General features: G+C 45.7%; 1 protein-coding gene across 1 annotated transcript in view; it reads left to right on the forward strand.

The window, feature by feature from the left end:
• The window catches only part of Gabbr2 (gamma-aminobutyric acid (GABA) B receptor, 2), a 352,730-nt gene that overhangs the window by 146,477 nt on the left and 186,927 nt on the right, over positions 1–19,326 (forward strand). The window contains exons 4-5 of the mRNA XM_013023244.1: positions 494–504; positions 2,388–2,530. Coding sequence (XP_012878698.1) covers positions 494–504; positions 2,388–2,530 — 154 coding nt within the window. The remainder of the gene's footprint in view (positions 1–493; positions 505–2,387; positions 2,531–19,326) is intronic.

The raw sequence follows: 19,326 nt of genomic DNA on the forward strand, positions 1-19,326 counted from the left end.
GACAGGGTGTGTGTATGTGTGCGCGTGCATGTGCATGTGTCCCTGTGTGTGTGTGTATGTGTCCATTGTGTGTGGGAGGCCAGAATGGTTGACATGGTGAGGAGGAACGAGCTGCACTGAGAACCAGGAATAGCGCTTCTGGCTAAGAACCCAGCAGGTGCAAAGGCCCAGAGGCAGGAGGGAAACCTTTGATTTCTGTGAACAAAAAGAAGGGTGGTAGAGTATGCAGAATTGGGGAGAGAAGTCAGGGTGGGGTAGGGGACAAGGCCAGACTATGATGAATGCTAAGAAAATCACCCCACTCTTTTAAATGGCACAATGCTGTGATTCTGTGACCAGTTAGCCTCATACTTGAAGCATATTCTAAGTGGCATGCCCAAAAATCATTTCACAGGGGAGTGGAACTTTGCAGTGATTAAGGCCCACATATTTACAGTTCCCTAAGTCTGTACAATATGTTTATTCTCAATGATTTCCTTTTCTGTCCCTTGAGACTATACGATATGTTTATTCTCAGTGATTTCCTTTTCTGTCCCCAAAAGTGATTTATATTGCCCTGTAGATTTCAACTAGTTTGGTATTTAATTTAACCATCTTATTCTCCTTTTTTTGTTCACTTGTTATAAAAAATGCCTATTTCTCAAATCCTCTTTGAAATCTATTTTACCTTCTTTTAGATTCCCTTATTAATGAGTTAAATAAATGTTAACATGTGCACACTATCGATTTTTGTGAGAATTATGTTTTTAACCTTTTGAGCATTACATTGTGATAGGAATTTGAAAGTGCATTAAAAGCCAGAGAGTGAGAACAAGTGTATGCTTTATAAAGGACTCTGAGATGGTTGGGGAAGGCTGGTTAGACTTTACTGGACCCAAGGGAAGCAAGATGCCCAGTTAGGAGCCAAGGAGAAAGGGGCACATGTCTGGAATGAAAGTGGTAGAGATGGGAAGTGTGAGTCCTGACTCACTCCCAACACACAAAGACTTGATTCTCTTTCTATGTTGGACCACGACAATCTGTTTTTCTTTCTTTCTTTCTTTTTTCTTTTGTGGTCCTGTAGGGTTTGAACTTGCTGGAGACACTCTACCTCTTGAGCCAGGCTCCTAACCAGTTTTGCCTAAGCCAGACTCAGACCACAATCCTCTGCCTCCTTAGTGACTGTGATTTACAGGCATCCTCCACCATGCCTGGCCCCATGGTCTGGCTCATTGGCAGTTTTCCCCTCTGATCTGGGAGCTCCTGGGCAAGGTCAGCTCCACCCTTTATGTTTCCTCAGCAACCATCCCTGGGCTGAGCATAGAGCTGTGGTTGGCAACAATTGCTAAGTGAATCCAACCCTTTAGATTCCTCAGCATTATCATCTCATTTCTACTATTGTGATGAAATGCAAATCACATACTATTTACCATTTTAAAGATCTTTAATTGTCCAGTTGGGTGGTAGTAAGTACATTCACATTGTTGTGCAATATCACAACCCTCCAGCCTTCCAAATGGAAACTCAGGAGCACTGAGCACAAATCCATATTACCCCTTCCCCAGCCCCCCCCTCCCCGGGATCTACTGTTCTCTTTTCTGTCTCTATAAATTTGAGTATTCTACTCTAGGAACTGCAAAGGAAGAACAGAATCATACAATATTTATCCTTCTATGTGGCTTACTTCACTTAGCATCATGTCTTCAAGTGTTAGCCATGTCTTAGCCTATGTCAACAATTCCTTCCTTTGTATGGCTGAGTAATATTCTATTGTGTGTATGCCATGATTTATTTATCCCTTTGTCTGTGGATGGACATGAGGACATGGCTATTGTGAACCATTCTGCTGTGAACATGGTGCAAATATCTCTTTGGGTTCCTGCTCCAGCTCTTTCTGGAATCCATCCAGAAGAGGATTTGTGGGACCCTATGGCAATTTTGTTTATTATTTCCTTTAGTTGAACCATCTTATATTTCCACTAACAGCACACAAGGGTTCCAGTTTTTCCACATCCTTGCCAATACTTGTTAATGTCTATTTGTTTTTTTTTAATGGCTGTTCTAAGAGTGTGAATTTATCATCATTTAAAATATAAATGACCATGCTAGCGGAATACCCTACAGTGAGACTGGGGCGGGAATCGGGTGGGGAATCTATCCTCATTGTTGTTCGGATGGCTGAGGGCATTGAGGGTTGTCCTGGGTTGGGAGAGTACTTAAGGGGGCAAGGCTGAGAAACAGTGTCCCAAGACAATCCATGGGCTCACAGTCTGGGCTTGGGTTTGGTCAGAGAAGCCCCAGCCCTGGTGGACTGAAGCAGAGCTTGCTTCTGAGCCCCCACTGTTAGGCTCTTCACCCCTGGGAAACCATTTCTAATGCGAGCCTCTCTTTCCCTGCGTTGCTTCTCTCGCAGTGTGACAATGCAAAAGGATTGAAAGCCTTCTACGATGCAATAAAATACGGGCCGAACCATTTGATGGTGTTTGGAGGCGTCTGTCCATCTGTCACATCCATCATCGCTGAGTCTCTCCAAGGCTGGAATCTGGTGCAGGTAAGGGCCAAGCTGCCTGCCATGGCAGGGGTAAGGGAGGAGGGGACGTCTTTGTGGGCTGCTGGCAGCTAATGTTGGAATGCTTCCTTGTGTGATGTGGTTTTTCAGTTGTCCGAATCAGGCTTCCTGCCTCTGTCCTGGGTGATGGCATGACCTCCCACTGTCCCCTCCTCCCAGCCTTACCCTCTCACCCAATATTGTGTAACACATACAGTAGGTTCTTCAAGGGCAGCCCTGATGTCACACCCTGTGTTTGAACCCACAGTGCTCACCACTGACTCTGTACCCAGGCTCACATTAACTCTGGCCAACCTGCCTGTATAGTGACTCCTTCTGCCATCTACTCCATAGCAGTGTCCTCCAGACAGCGCCTGCCCCACATAACCCTGAACTTAGGACCTCAGTGTCCTACCTGCTCTGTCCTTAACCAGATGTCCCTCTGTCTACTTTCTGCCTGCATTCCTCTGTCACTGAATTGCTATTCTCCACCAAGACTGCCACGCCCCAACTTAATCCTTTTCTGGGCTCCTGGCCAGTTATTCATTCTTGATGCCACAGATTTATCCACTAATGACTCCCACCCTAATGTTCACTATAGTCTGGTACAGGTGAAATTCACCAGCATTAGCTGTTATTTAGAATGAGAGTAATACAAAAAGGTATAACCACCATGGGTGAAGGGTAGTCCACATTTGCCTATTTACTTCTTTAACCATGCTTCTATCTATCTATCTATCACTCAGTCTATCTTTTCATCCCTCCCTCCTTTTCTCCCTCATTCTCTTCCTCTCTCCCCTATTCTTCCATTCATCTATCATCACCCATCCATTCATTATCCATCAATCTCTTCACCCATTGTCTATTCATCAGTCTTGTATCTATCCATCCGTTCATGCTTCCAGCCAGTCAGCCAACTAAACAACAACTGCCTGTCTGGTAAGCACTAAGGATATGGTGCTGACCAGGATGATGTAGTTCCTCTAATTTCAGACTTACATTCAAGGAGATGACAAGCAATATTTGATGATGATCATGATCATGATGATGATATTATTGTATAGGTCCTACCATGTGCCAGACATTGTTTTGAGCACTTATGGGCATTGACTCAATCCTTATAACTGCTCTATAATCCAGGGATCCTCCCTATTTTATAGATAAGGAAATTTAGTCACAGAGAGGCCAAGTAACTTGTCCAAAGACTCATGGCTAACACAAATTAGGGCTATGACTTAAACACATCTAGTCTGGCCCTTAAGATAAAGCAGTGTTTCTGTCTTTGGGAGGGTAAAGAGACACAGAAATGGAGACACAAACAAATGCAGCAGTGGTACTTACTAGGCACTATGTTGAAAATGAACTGTGGGGATGGAAGGGAAAAACTGGGAGAGAATGAGGGAAGTAGTAACATTGTCCAAAAAGAAATGTTCTCATTACCTAACTTATGTTAACTGCAACCACTCTGTACATCAACTTAATAATAACAATAAAAATATAAGCTATAAAAAGATAAAGCAGTGTTAAGAACTCTGGACTATGTTAGGGTGGTCAAGAAAGGCCTCTAAGAGGCTAGGACCTGAAAGATGGGAGGAGTCCACTGGATAAAGAGTACCCCACTGGTGGATGGAGTAACAGCTATAGGCAGGCAGCTTGTGATGGGCAAGGACCTGGCCTAGCCAGGGAACAGAAAGCAGGGTGGTGACACTAGAACCTGGTGTGGGGGGGAAACTTGTGCCAGTTGAAGAGCTTCCCTGAGATTGGGCCTGGCTGCATGGGGTACTGAGGGCAGAGCCCAAGCATTCAGCCAGGAGGGGAAATGGGCACAAGCCATGACAGAGGAGTGGGGCTGAGAGACCACCCACTCAGCCCAGGGCCATGGAAGGTTTCCCAGTGCCGGTGATGTGGGGCTGGCTGCCAAGGGAGGAGGGGGCATTGGACAACTAGCGATGAAGGGGAGAGCAAACTGGACATGCAGGAGTGGAAGGTGGAAAAGTACCTGGGTTTGGGAGTGGTGACACATTCCTTGGCGAAAGTAGGCCACATGGGGTGTGGGTGGATGCAATAGGAGTGGAGCCCCGAAGAGCTGCTCCATGTACCATGGTATGAACCCCACCATACGTACCTATGAGCCAGCATGGTGCCGTGTGGTTCAGGAGCCGGGCTTCAAGGCTTGAAGGCCATGAGACTTTAGATGAGTCACTTACCTTGTCTGGTGTAAGCCTCCCTTCCTGGTTTGCAGTGCACACTCACTGAATCCTGAACTAAGGGCAGACGACAGGCCAGAGATCCTCTCACTGGATGGACTTGACCTTGGGGTAGAGTAACATGGAGAACATGCGTTCTCTGCATCTATGCACTGTGCAGACATTCAGACTCTCCACTTCAACTTCTGTAGAACCACTGTACATTTTTTGGTGGGCTCTTTGAGTGACAACTCATTTGAAGTCCCCTGTCACCCTAGTGTTTGTTGCCAGACTAAGTGTTTGGGCTAGACTAAGGGCTCCAGCTAGACGTGAATAGTCCAACAGCCTGGAAGCTGTACAGTGCTGGACAACTTGGGGTGCCCTGAGGATCTAGGAGGCAGAATTGGTAAGCTGAGCCTTGTAGAACTGGGAAAGGAGGAAGTGGGATCCTGGATCCTGAGACAGAATAGCCTGAGGGGCTGGACTTCCACCTTCCTGTGTTCCCAGCCACAGGAAGCAAAGCCCCGTTTATTAGGAGCCAAACTCTGTAGCCCTCCCAAGTCTCCCTTCCCCAGGATCCAGGAGACCCAATGTGCCTCAGAGATGCAGGACAGGATGAGCTGGTCTTTGGCCACTCAAGTGATTTGATGTGCCACTTATTCAAAACTTGGCTTGGAAACCGTTTCACAGCTGGGAGAATCTGTATAATGTGTTTAATTGAAAAGGGGCTCAGACTGCCCTTTGGGACAGGCACAGGGTTCTTGATGGACAGAGAGGGCCTGGAATGCATCATCTGTGTTTCTGTTTCCCATGCCATAAAAATAGGAATCTGCACACCAGAGGGGTGAAAACTCACCCTGGTGCAAAAACCGGTTAAATTTAATGTTTGCTTTTTGCTCAATGTCCTGATTCATGGTTGCTGTGTAGGGAGGCTAACACTGTTTGCATTGTGATGTGAGTCACTTAGCCACTGAGATCTCCACTCCTGCATCTAGACTTAAGCGCCTTCACAGAGTCCTGAGTCGCAGGCATAGACAAGGGTGGTTCTAACTCACACTGGCCAGGGCAGATCCCATGGAGGGTACATGGCTTAGTTCTGGGCCTCACACAGTCATGAACAAGAATGTCAAGGGGGCTGGGCACTGGAGAAGGGAGAATACGGGATTGAAGAGAAGGATAAAGTTTTGGTTTCCAAAGCTGCATGGCTTTCTTTTCTTTTCTTTTCTCTTCTTTTCCTTTCTCTTCCGTGTGTGTGTGTGTGTGTGTGTGTGTGTGTGTGTGTGTGTGTGTATGTGTATGTGTGTGGCTTGAACTGGGGCTTGTACTCAAGTCCTCACACTTTCACTTGGCTTTTTCACTCAAGTTTAGCGTTCACATCCCAACTGCTGACATTTTGCTATTTAATTAGGGATAAGAGTCTCTCAGATCTGTCTGTGCAGCCTGGCTTAGAACCTGGATCTTCAGATCCCAACCTCCCGAGTAGAGAGGATTACAGGCATGAGCCACCAATGCCCAGCTATGCATGGGAGATTTTGAGAGATTTGGGTGGTGCTCTGGATGGGAGAAGCTGAAGCCATCACAGAAGTTAGAGGGGAGCAGACAAGCCTTGCTGCTGGTGGGATCCTGCTTGGACCAGGCTGCCTGGCTGTGAAGCTGTGATGTCCCTTTTGTTCGGGTTTCCCTGAGCACTGTCATCTTAGCAAGACCTGCTGTCAGGGGAGATGAACACACAGAAGAGTTAAGACCAGGGAGGTAGCTCTTAAACTATGTGAGAAAAGTTGCTTTATGGGGAAGGAGGGGTGGGGCTATGCTTGTGTTCTGAGGCTTCATTCTGAGAAGGCCTGGTTAGTAGGTTCATCAAATCCCTTAAGATTGTAGGACCACTCTCTACCCAGAGCCAATTCAGTGCCAGTGGCTCAGAAGACTTCCATGCGTTGGGCTTTTGGAGACCCAGGATGGGTTCTCTCTGAGACCCTTCCTCTCCCAGGAAATGGAACCTGGGAGAAAAGGGATGTGGAACAGATCCCAGGGGACACTGCTAGGCACCAGGGTCACCAGGGCAAACCCCACATCCAAGGTGCAGCAAGAGGGGCTTCTGTCACTTGGCCCCTTTCCCAGAACACTTTCTGCTCAGACCTCAGTACAGGCTGTTCCCTGGACCTCTGGGGACCATGCTCAACCTTCATGGCTCAGGTGTCCCCTCCTCTGGGAGTCATCTCCCTGCATGCCCCTCTCATACTGCCCTCTGTCTGCCCTACTCTGGCCTGGAGCTGGCAGAGTTCAGAGCCTCATGCAGTTCAATCCTGCACCCCTGGCCTCACACCCATGCTGTAGTACCCTGGAATGTCTCCCACTCAGAGCCAGATGTCTGCCTTCTAAGCCTCAGGCTCATCCTCACAGACCCAGGGCAGAGCATCTGAGCAGGCTTGACCTATGGTTCCCAAGGACTCTGTGTCTGCAACTCCTTCTAAAAGGGAGACCCAGCCTGACCCTCTGGCTCAGGCTCAGCTTACTTTTCCTAACCCTGGAGCCACTGTGCTTTCAATATCTGCATCCTGACCTCAAAGATTCCGACGTGGCTTGTGTGTGGCACAACCCACTGTAGGGGTCATCCTGTAGACCCCTACCAAGCTAGCTATTCTTTCTAATTCTTTCATCTTTAATATAATTTTATTGTGATTATTAAGGTGTTGTACAGAGAGAGGGGTTACATTTTGTAAGTCAGGTAATGAGCACATTTCCTTTTTGGGTAATGTTATTCCCTTCTCGTTCCCCTGGTTTCCCACTCCATTCCTCACCACAAGTTGCAGAGTTCATTTTCCACATAGTGTATACTGAATACCATGACTGAATTTGTTCATCCTTCCTCCCTCCTTTTCTGTGCTTCTGTTTTTGCTGCCCCTAAAAAGATAACAACTAAAAAAAAAACAACAAAAACTCAAAAGCAAAAACATATGCCGCCACCACTACCAACCCCCCTGCCCATGCTTCCATTTCCTGGTCTTTTTAAATTTTTATTTTATTTATTTATTCATTTATTTTTGCCAGTCCTGGGGCTTGAGCTCTGGGCCTGGGTGCTATCCCTGGGCTCCTTTTGCTCAAGGCTAACACTCTACCACTTGACACTTCTGGCTTTTTCTGTGGTTAATTGGAGATAAGAGTCTCACAGCCTTTCTTGCCTGGGCTGACTTCGAACTGCAATTCTCAGATCTCAGCCTCCTGAGTAGCTAGGATTACAGGCATAAGCCTGGCACCCAACTTTTTTTTTTAATTTTTTCATCTTGAAATAGTTTTACAAGGGGCTTCAATTGAATCTTGATCAATGTTACCCCTTCTAGTAGTTCTCCCCCAACTTTTCCAACCCCCACCCATTCCATCCAGTTACATGGTTAGTCAGTGGAATGTGGGGTGGGAAAGATGGAGATGAGGTAGCTCGGCCAAAAGATGGAGGCTCAGCCTATTCCAGATACTGTACCTGCTGGCGAGAGAGGGTTCGACACCCTGAGAGACCAGGCAGAACTCATGGCTACTCAGGAATTGGGAAGAGAGCCGCCTCAGCTCACAGACTGATGAAAATAATCAGATCTTGATGAGGTAAAAGGTTTCTTTTTTTTAAGAATTGTATCCCTCACAGTCTGGCCTTTAAAAGGAGGCCAGGACAGAATGTTAACCTATAGACAGGTTTCTCCTTGTACCTTCCGAGCCCACCCTTGAAGTGCACCCTGCCCCTTGCCTGCCTTGGCTTTCCTGGGAAGGAATACCCAGGCTTCCCTTGGGGAAGATCCCTCATAGGGCTGGAAATAAGGGGGTGCTCTGAAGGGAGAAGGCAGGTTTATACACATGTTGGATGTGGAGTCTTAGTATTTAGGACTTGATTTTGGAGAACTCTAAGTCACACTTGGTTTTGACATTCTAAAAACCGAATCAGTGTAAACCTCTAAATCAGGTCTGTTGCTATTTGCCAAATTTTCTAGTATCTCTCTGGACTGCCAGCGGATGCCATTTTGCTTCATCATAACAGGAATTTTGTGATCTGACTTGATTTGCTTGTGTGATTATTTTATTAAGCTGCGCATTGCCTGAGAAATCAAACACTGCTTCTTACTTAGCTGTGGCTTGTAGGATTGGAGGTTGATGCTTAGGATGGCGTCCCCTAGTGGGAAGGGATCGTTAGATCCCAGAGTGGGAAACAGAGGATGGGGGAGGGGGCTAGGAGTCTCACTATCACAGCAGTGGTGGATTCTTTGGCCTGCATGGGGTTTTGTCAAAGATATTGTTGTTCCCTCCCCCCCACCTCTCTCTCTGCCTATAATATAAAAGAAATATCAAGCCTGGTTAAGCTCAGGGCCTGAGTGCTGTCCCTGAGCTTTTTTGCTCAAGGTTAGCACTCTACCACTTGAGCCACATCTCCACTTCAAGCTTTTTGCTGATTAATTGAAGATGAGTGTTTCACAGACTATCCTGCCTGGTCTGGCTTTGAATTAATATCCTCAGATCTCAGCCCCCTGAGTAGCTAGGATTGCAGGTATGAGCCATCAGTGCCCAGAGACAAGCATTTTATCAGCAGTAGCTGCTATTCTGATGGCTAAGATTCATTTGCTAGGAACAGGCCTCTGAGGGCTATCTAAACTTCAAAGTTGCTCCTGCTCTTTGTGTGAATTATAAGACTTGCTACCCTGGGTGCTAAAGACCATGAAGCTAAGTTGTGCAAGGGCAGGCTAGAGGCTCTAGAGAAAGATGTTCAACATCCACCACACGTACTTCTCCCTCCCAGGACCCAAAGCCCCCAGGCCAGCATCCTGCCATGCCCCATTCCCGTGGCTGACACACTCTTACCATACAGTGTGCAGTTGGCATTGGCAGACTAGACTGAAAAACATTCAGAAGCAGCAGTGTGATTATGCAGTTGGAGGCTTAGCTGTTGCTGTCTAAGAAAGAGAATAAAGGCCAACAATCTAGGGCAGGTTGGAGCCATTTCTTGGCGCTCGTCTCCAGAGGGGCCATTTAGCACATTAATAATCTATGAGATGCCTCCATGTTCTGCATACATTAGAAGCAAAAAGACAGAAGACTAAGTGATGTGAAGGGCCTACCAGAGGACATGATGGGGACCCCAGGATCTGGGAACTTTGGATGGTCCTTCCTGGCTGTGTGTGATGGGATGCCAGGTGCAGGAAAGCCTGGTTTCCAGAGCTAGAAGTCAGAATGTCCAGCATGAGGAATAGGTTTGGGGTACAATTGATGAGGAAGGAGGAATCCTCAAGGGGGTTATCCTGACAAAGGTTGAGGCAAGACCCATCTATGGTAGCCAGGGAAACAGGGAGTGTTACTTGGGGTGACTGGTGGTGGTGGTGGAAGGACAGCAGGCAAAACCCTTGCACAGGCAAAGGTGTGGAGGAAGAGCTGGTGGAAGGATCCAAGGTGAAACAAGACAGCACTGGGTGGTGTCTGCCCCTCACTGCCAGTCAGGTCCAGCCACCCAGGATTCCTTGAGGCTGTTTAGTTGCTTCCCTACACAGTCCCCAGGCCTGCCAGACCCAGACTCTCCTTTCACCTTGAAACCCAAGGGCAGTCTGTTGGAACTGCCTTCATATTTGATTCCTTTGGTGGAAAATTCCTAATTTCTCCCCAGTCTATGGGTGAGTAGGTTATAGGTTCCTCTGAGCTCTTGGCTTAAGTGTCCTGCATCCTTTTCTCCAACCATCTGCTCCAGATTGTCATCACCATCCCCATTAGACTGTGGTATCTCATACCACTTACTGATCTTTGGAAACAAAGGGGCCTCTTATCCATCCGCCCATCCGTCCATCCATCCAGTGCGATGGGGAGAATCGGGTACTGCCTTCCTTTGGGGAGTGATTGAGCATGTCAGATAGAACAGGGAAAGTGGGAAGTCCTTTGGAGACTCTGGGAACCCATGTAGATGCCATACTGATGCATTTGCAATCTGAGGTGCCAACCAGACTCTGGTCAGGAAACTTCCAAGATTTGTAAGTGTCCAAAGTTGTGTGGATGAAATGAAGTATTGCAGACCATGAAGGTGATTCAGAACAAGGCAATCAAAGCAGACAGCCTGCAGGAGATATAAACTCAACCCCCCAGCAGCCATTGGAGATGCAGGCACTCTCTTCTGACTGAGTTTTCACAGTAGCAGAGGAAGGTTAAGGAAGGGCACGATGCTATCGAGTGGGTGGTGGCTCCCAATCTATTTCTGCCACCGGGACCCAGCCCATATCTTTCATGTCGATCTGGTGAGAGATTCAATGCAAGGTTCTGACCCCCATTTTAAATTCAAGACTTTGGTATCTAAAGTAGTATCAGTTCTCAGTGTGTAACTCCAATGGCTTCATTCTCTATGCATCTTTCACCGCCAGCCACCTCAACCTCTTTCTGGAAGTATGTGGGGTGTAAATAATTCATTCTAAATAAATAAATCACTCCAACTGCTTACGGTACAAGGGAGGCTGCTGGCCATCAGCACCACTGCAGCAGGCATAGTGTTGGGCCTGGAAGGAACAGAGTGGAGGAGGATGAGAAAGCTAATTCCCTCCAGACTCACAAGTGTGAGAAATGGATAATTCCAGCCTGGGATTGCTGTGAAAGCAGAAACAATAAATGTGGATCACAGAGCCAGGCACCCGGCAAAGGCTCAGAATTACTCTAGAAGCTTTAGTCCTGTGATTCATGAGCAAATCTCTTGAGGAAGATGTGTATAACAGATTTTTCTCAACACCTGTGTTGGTGGATATCATGATCACTGATAACCTGTAAAATACCAAAGTCCACTAGGCTTAAGATGACCAACCATTGCTGTTTACCTGGGACTGGAGATTTTCCAAGAAGTAGGATTTTGGATGTTTTAGTAGGAATGCAAGGCGAATAGCTCTTACCAGCTCTCACCCTCTTTCGAGCTAGGCGTGAGAAGCCAGGGGCATCTGAGTGTGACAAAACCACTGTCTTAGTGGGCCAGACTCCCTCAGCTAGGCCCTGGCTTAGGGCGGGGAGGCTGAGAGGGAATTTGTGTTCCATATGAGGGAGCTGGACTAAGCAGTGATCCTTAAAAGTATTTGATGGTAGGAATTGCAAAGGGTTCAGGGGTGGTCTAGTTTGCTAGTTAAAATTCAGATTCTCAGGCCAGGTGTGGTGACACATACCTATAAATCACAGTTATGTTGGAGGTTATAGACCACTCCTGAGTAGACCTGGAGCCTATGGGCATATTTCCCACTGCCTCCTCCTTACCTGGCATAGTCCTGTATGCTCCCAGATAGTTATTCAGGTGCTACTTTTTCCCCTAGGGAGCTTTACTCATCTCCCCATCCTTTTCCCAGCTGGAGGAAGTGTTCAGCACCCTTGCCTTTTCCTTTCCTCCTTCCTTTAAGATATCCCAGTCTCGAAGTCCCAATCTCTAAGGATGCATCAGTCACTCACCTGCAAATGTCTTCAGGGTAAGGTCATTCCCACCCTCCTGAGCCCTGGGGACCCTGAGGGCCTCACCCATGACTTGTCAGTAAGTAAATGCTCAGAAGTTATGAAAGGACACAAACTAATGAAACCAAACCAATTTGTCATCTTACCAGCTTCAATTCCACTGCCTTCATACTGGCAAGGTATGGTTCCCTACTGCTGGGCAGACAAATTCCTTTCCTCCTCACACATCAGCTCTGGGAGTAGATCCTCTTAATCTCATTTCACAGATGTGGAAACTGAGGCACCGAGAGGCATGAGTTTCTAAAGGATTGGAAATATAATCTTATTTTACAGATGAGGAAGCTGAGGCACTAAGAAGTGTGTTTTCCTGAAGGATTGACCGTCCTAAGCATCCAAGTGCCTGCTCACAGTCACTAGGCCACACTGCCTGTTATAAAATCTCATTCAATCTTTATGTCAACTGAAGGGGTTGGGGAAGAAAAGCAGTATTGCCCTGGCTGGCTGATTCCAGAATGAGGAAAGTAAGGTTCAAAGACAGCAAAGATTGGCTCTGCTTCCTGCTGAGCAGACCACAGGACGAAGTGGAAACTCCAGACTTGCTGTGTCTGTCACCCTCCACAGCCCACATGGGCAGGGAGCATCCAGCCTGTCCACAGATGACCAAGGCTAGCATATGCTTCTTCATGTAGGCAGTGTTCCATTGGGAAGTAGTTTGTGATCCCCACACCCCACACCTGTGTCTGCACCCTTGTGCGTGTACATACGTCACCACTTATTACTCATCCAATAACTTGTTCTATATAAAAAATAGATGATTCCTTTCAGCTCAGAAAATGGGTGGACTGGTTGCTGATGGAAGGCAAAAGCCATGCTAAGACTTCCAAGTGTGCCATACTTAGTTTTCTATACTACATGGTTTTATAATAAATGAGTTGATTTTTTCCAGTACAGCATAGCCTACATTACTTTCTGAATTACACTGAAGGCATTTGCTTTGAATCAGTTTACAAAGAAGATGAATTTATTTATTATTAACATGATGTACAAACTAGACCTTAAACAGTGGAAAGGGCTCCATTTGAGAAAAACAATCCTAGTAGCTATGTAGACTGTATGCCAACAGAAGCACAATTCTCTTGCTTTCTCCCAAGTTCCTACACAGGCTTTCCCCTCGCTCTAACTCTATCTGGGATGATGGCATGTTGGCTTGGTATGTAGCAGGAAGCAGCTCTCTGTCCATCAACTGTGTCTTCTGAAACTGTAGTTGTAAGTCCCTGGAGCTTCGGCACAGCAAAGCAGCTCTGACCTAATCTTTCTGTCAGAGCTAACACAAAATGATCCAATGCACAGCTTAAGCACCACATCTTTGGGGAGATGCAGACAGGTTCTCAGGTTCCACTCCATGTTCAGGATCTATCTTGCTTGGTAGATGTCAGCTGTCTCCTTGTGTGTGGGGCAATGGCTGCTATGTGTGCCATTGGAGCCCTATAGCCCTGCATTTGCCTGGAATCTGTGAGAAAGAGACCTACACACATGCTTTAGTTTTTGTTTTTAAATGCTGTCTGTCCCATCACTCTCTTTTATGTAAAAAGCATGAGAATTCATGGACGCGTGTGTGTGTGTGTGTGTGTGTGTGTGTGTGTGTGTGTGTGTGTACGTATGTGTGCTGGTTCTGGGGCTTGAACTCAGAGCCTCAGCATTGTCCCTGAGCTTTTTGGCTCAAGGCTAGCACTCCAATACGTGAGCCACAACTCCACTTCTGGTGTTTTGATGGTTGGTTGAAAATAAGAATCTCACAGACTTTCCTGCTTGGCTGGCTTCCAACCCTCCTCAGATCTCAGCCTCCTGAGTAGCTAGGATTACAGATGTGAACCACCAGCACTTCGCTGAATTCATGAGCTCTTAAAAATATAGTAAATGTGCACTATTTAAGTTGTAGATGTTATTTTCACCTTAGACAATGACTTTACTGCTTTCTGTTTTTAACTTCTCCCAACATTTTTATTTTAGAAAATTTCAAACCTGCAAGAATGTTAAATAAAAGTACAGTGAGCATCATATATTGTTTATGTAGACTCACCTGTTGTTTTCAGTTGCCCATATTTGTTATATACCTGTCTTCCCCCCCCCTCTCTCACACACACACACACACACACACACACACACACACACTTATTTCTGATGAAGCTCTTGGCAAAAGTTGTCAGACATAATGACACTTCACCCTAACACAATAGCATGAATTTATTAAGATTACATCCTCTTATATAACAATAACATAATTATTACATCTAAAATGTTTAGCAGTGATACAATAATATTACTTAACATCAGATATGTATATAATTGTTTCCAGTTGTCTCAAATTGTCCTTCTTGCCATGTATTTGTAGGTGAGGAGAGGACCAAGGATCAAAGCAGGGAACATCTGCTGTGTTTGTTAGCATATTAATATCTAGAACAATACACCCACTCTTTTTTATTTTTTAGCTCTCTAATATTAATTTTAAAAAAATGTTGAAAGCCTAAGCCAGTTGTTTTATAGACTGTCTTACCATCTGTATTTATTAGATTGTTCCTTTATGATTAGATTCAAGTTACACAATTTGGGCAAGAATGCTACATTAAACAAAAACAACTAGGGGCCAGGAAGGTGGCTTAGTGGTAGAGTGCTTGCTTAGCATGTCCAAAGCCCTGGGTTTGATTCCTCAGTACCACATAAACAGAAAAAGCTGGAAGTGATGCTATGGCTGAAAGTGGTAGAGTGCTAGCCTTGAGCAAAAAGAAGCTCAGGGATTAGTGCCCAGGCCCTGAGTTCAAGCTCCAGGACTGGCAAAAAAACAAAAACCCTAGGTATTGTGGTGTACAACTATAATCTCAGCACTTGGGAGGCAGAGGCAGGAAGATCATGAGTTCCAGAACAGCCTGACATATAAGACCATATCTTGACTGTAACATTTTTTATATTGTGTTCCTGCTGCAGCCATTCAGGAGGCCCACCATATTAGTTTGAACTGTTACTGTTACTTTGTTAAAATAGTACCTTCCAGCTTTCAGTGACTGGAGCACAATCAATGAGATGAGACCCTGAGCCCAGGTAACTCTCTGGTTGTCCCTACTCTTTGCCCAAGGAGTTCTAGGTTCTACTGATGATCCTTGCCTGCCTCAGTCCCACACTAGGGTTGAAAATGCAATCCACATTCTTGTTCTTCCTTCCTTAAATAAGTACTTTCTTCCCCTTTTTTGCCACCGTTTCTTTCTTGGCCCTTTCTCTCTCCCTTTCCCACCAATTCTGTCACTTATACTTTCTTGCTTGTCCTGGGTTAGCCATTTCTCTTCTTGAGACACCAGCATGTGGGTGCCAATGCACTTGTCACTGTTCAGCGTTTCTAAGGTTTGTTCAGTGGGTTGTCTAAACTAGACAGGAGAAGCTAATCAGACAGCTATGGGACATTCTGCAAGGCACCTGGCCCATGTTTCCCTACTCATGTCATGGGACAGAATAAGAGAAACCAGAAGAAGACAGGGGACACTGTTGAGATGGAAGAGGATGAAAAGAAGTAGACAACCAAGTGCAAGGTATGAGTTTGGCCTGGATCCCGATTTTGTCTTTTAATGAAAAGGACATTTTCAGGAAATTGAAGAACTCTCCCTTCAATGATTATCCCTTCAATGGTTCATCTACACGAGTGTGAAGATAGCAATGTGGTGATGAGGGAGAGGGTGGCTCTTAGGAGGTGCATTCTTAGCCATCTAGGAGTACAGAGTCTTATATAATGTCTGAATGTTCCCCTGAGACACTCCAAAATAAAACACTGCACATATGTTCATGTGTGTGCCAGTACAGAAATGCAAGTGTATTATCCACAAATACTTACACAGAGGGAGAGCAAACAGACATGGAAAAGGACAATGCTCTGTGAAAGGGAAGTGGAATGTAGCAGCCTTTCAACCGTATAGCTTTCCCTGTGCTCACAATCCAAGTTGTGAATGCATGCATGCCTGGGTAGGGCTCTGGAGGGGAGGTTCTCACTGGCTGGACAGTGAACTGTATCCAAAGCCCCCTTGCTAGTTTTTTTTTTTTTTTCTCCTTGTGGTTAGTGACTCTATGGGCAACTGAATACATCCTTTGTTTGGTTTGGTTTCCAGTTTTGAGGATCTGATTAGAATCTTGCTGAATAATTCTTTTTTTTAAATAACCTATAACATCTATACAATTGTGTAGTCAAAATGACACAGCAAGCTGGGCTTGCTGGCTCCCACCTATAATCCTAGCTACTCAGGAGGCTGAGATCTGAGGATGCAGTTCAAGGCCAGCCCAGGCAGGAAAGTCCATGAGACTCTTACCTCCAAATAACCACCAGAAAACCAGAAGTGGCGCTGTGGCTCAAGTGGTAGAGTGCTAGCCTTGAGCTGAAGAGCTGAAGGACAGTGCCCAGGCCCCGAGTTCAAGCCCTACAACTGACAAAAACAAAACAAAACAACAAAAAAGTGCAGCAGAGAATTCTTGGCGCTTCTCTGGGTTTTATTCATTCTGTTCTATGCCAGGTCTGTAATTGACCCTTTTTTAAAAATCACTTTTAAGCTTTTCAGTTTGTTTTTTTGCTGTTTTATTTTTGTCAGTTATGGGCGCTGTCCTAGGAGCCGTCCCTGAGCTCTTTTGCTCAAGACTAGTGCTCTATCACTTGGAGTCACAGCTTCACTTCCGGTTCTGTTGGTTAATTGGAGATAAGAGTCTCTCAGACTTTACTGTCTGGGTTGCCTTTGAATGAGAATCCTGAGATCTCAGCCACCTGAGTAGCTAAGATTACAAGCGTGAGACACCAGTGCCTGGTCTTTCAGTTTTTCTTCTAGCGTGTGTGTGTGTGTGTGTGTGTGTGTGTGTGTGTGTGTGTGTGTGTCTTCCCTCTTACATAAAGGGATCACGTGCCATACACAGTTCTACTCTGTGCTTTTTTCATTTTCTTGTCCAGAGCTCATAGACTCACCACTGTAGAAAGACATTCCCCACTATATCTTTTTGATGGCTATCTAGCACTTCTTTGAATGGGCATTTGCAGTCAGGCCACCATTGATAGACATTTGGCTGCTTTCAGTCTCTCAGAATTACCTTGGCTGTATGTCATATTTCTGTCAGTGTAATTCCTAGAAGTGCGATTTCTGGCTCAAAGAGAAAAATGCATTTATAATTTGTCTAGAAAATAAACCTTTGTTGAATGAACAGGCTAGCTAATAAATACACTTGATTAAGAAAAGCAGAAAGTAAAAGGCTAATATCTAAATGGGAATATAAAACAATTAGAATGAAAAAATCTCTTTGTGGGAGAGCTGGTTTGAAACCCTTCTGGTGTCATTGTCCCTGCTCCACCAACTTTCATTTTCTCTCCCAAAGAAAGAATTCCTCTTCGCTTTGTAAATTAAACATGGAATTATAAAATCATGAAATTTTAGAGCTGAAATAAAAGCCACCTGGTGTAGTCTCCTTTTTTTTTTTTTTAAGAACAAACAGATTCAGAAAAGAACAGAACAGAAAGATTAAGGAGGGGGGGAAGAACCTTCAAATTCAGTTCGATTCTATCCAACTTGAGAAGCACTGGATGAAGCATTTGATTCATAATATAGCATGATAACTTGTTTTTAGTTTCTAAGGGTTAAGTAAAGTCATACTCCTGGGACCCCCCACCCCAGGTACAGCACTGTGGTTTAGATCTCTGGGGGCCTGCATGTCACAGCAGCATCTCCTTCCCCAGGATCTCTAGTACAAACAGTTTGGTTTCACATCTTCTGAGCTGTTTCAGAGCCCCAGGAGGCAGTCATGATGATGACTGATCAGGAGGTTTGACTGGCTGTGTGCGTTCTGCGGTTCTGTGGGTGGTCAGGTGCAAACACGGAGACTCCTCAGCAATTACATAATCATGGCGTGGGTAGCATTCTGTTTGATTCTGAGCAGGCAGCATGGGAGACACAAATTGATTTAGTCTGGCCGTGAACTTGGGACAGGAGTAGGTGAACCCAGGTCAGTTCCTGGTGCCTGATATCCTGAGTGTAACATGAAGAGTTGGACAAACCCTGAATGGTGCATCAGTGAGTGGTGCCTATGTCATTTGTTTCCTTCTACTCCTGCGCTAAGGCAGACCTAACTAGTCAAGCACTGCACTTGCACTCTTCACTTTCTTAGTCTACTTCATGAGACAGTTGGGTCCCCTGACAGCCCACTGGTGATATTACATAAGCTCAAGCCTATGTACCACACCTGGCTAGGATAGTTCCTTAGGGCTACCAGACAGAATTCAAGAACTGACATATGGGGGCTGGGAAGGTGGCTCAGTGGTAGAGCGCTTGCCTTGCATGCATGAGGCCCTGAGTTCGATTCCTTAGTACCACATAAGCAGAAAAAAGCTGGACGTGGCCCTGTGTCTCAAGTGGTAGAGCGCTAGCCTTCAGCTGAAGAGCTAAGCGATAGCACTCAGGCCCAGAGATCAGGCCTAACCAGATCTGAGATATGAGAGGAACTTTTTAGTGTAAAGATGTCTCACATATTGCTAAACCTTCCAATGCTATTCTCAATTTCCTCCTCTTCTCCTTTCCCTCCCCTCCCCTCTTCTTCCCATAGTTACCTCTATTCTCCTCTCCTTCCTTCCCTCTTCTTTCCTATCTCTCCCCAAGCACTTTCTGTTTCTTTTTGGAAAAAAACCAAAACTTTTTAGTGCTGGTACTGGGGCTTAAACTCAAGTCCTGGGTGCTGTCCCTTAGTTTTTTCAATCAAGGCTGGCACTCTACCACTTGAGCCATAGCTTCACTTTCAACAATTTTTTTTGTGCTGCTCCTGGGGCTTGACCTCAGGGTCTGGGTATTACCCATGAGTTGTTTTTTGTTGTTGTTGTTGTTTTTCGCTCAAGGCTAAAGCGCTATTACTTGAGCCACAGCTCCACTTCTGGCTTTTTGGTGATTAATTGAAGATAAGAGTCTCATGGACTTTTCTGCCCAGATGGCTTTGAACTGTGATCCACAGATCCCAGCCTCCTGGGTGCATTTACAGGTTTACAGGCATGAGCCACAGGCTCCCAACTCCCAATTATTTCTTTTGAGAGATCCGCTCTCTCTCTTTCATACTTCTGATGGTACCCCTTCCCCAGAGTCCAAAGTCCAGCTCATTGTCTGCTTGATTTCACATTGAGACTTA

Source organism: Dipodomys ordii, unplaced genomic scaffold (assembly GCF_000151885.1).
Source record: "Dipodomys ordii isolate 6190 unplaced genomic scaffold, Dord_2.0 Scaffold67, whole genome shotgun sequence".
Classification (NCBI taxonomy): domain Eukaryota; kingdom Metazoa; phylum Chordata; class Mammalia; order Rodentia; family Heteromyidae; genus Dipodomys; species Dipodomys ordii.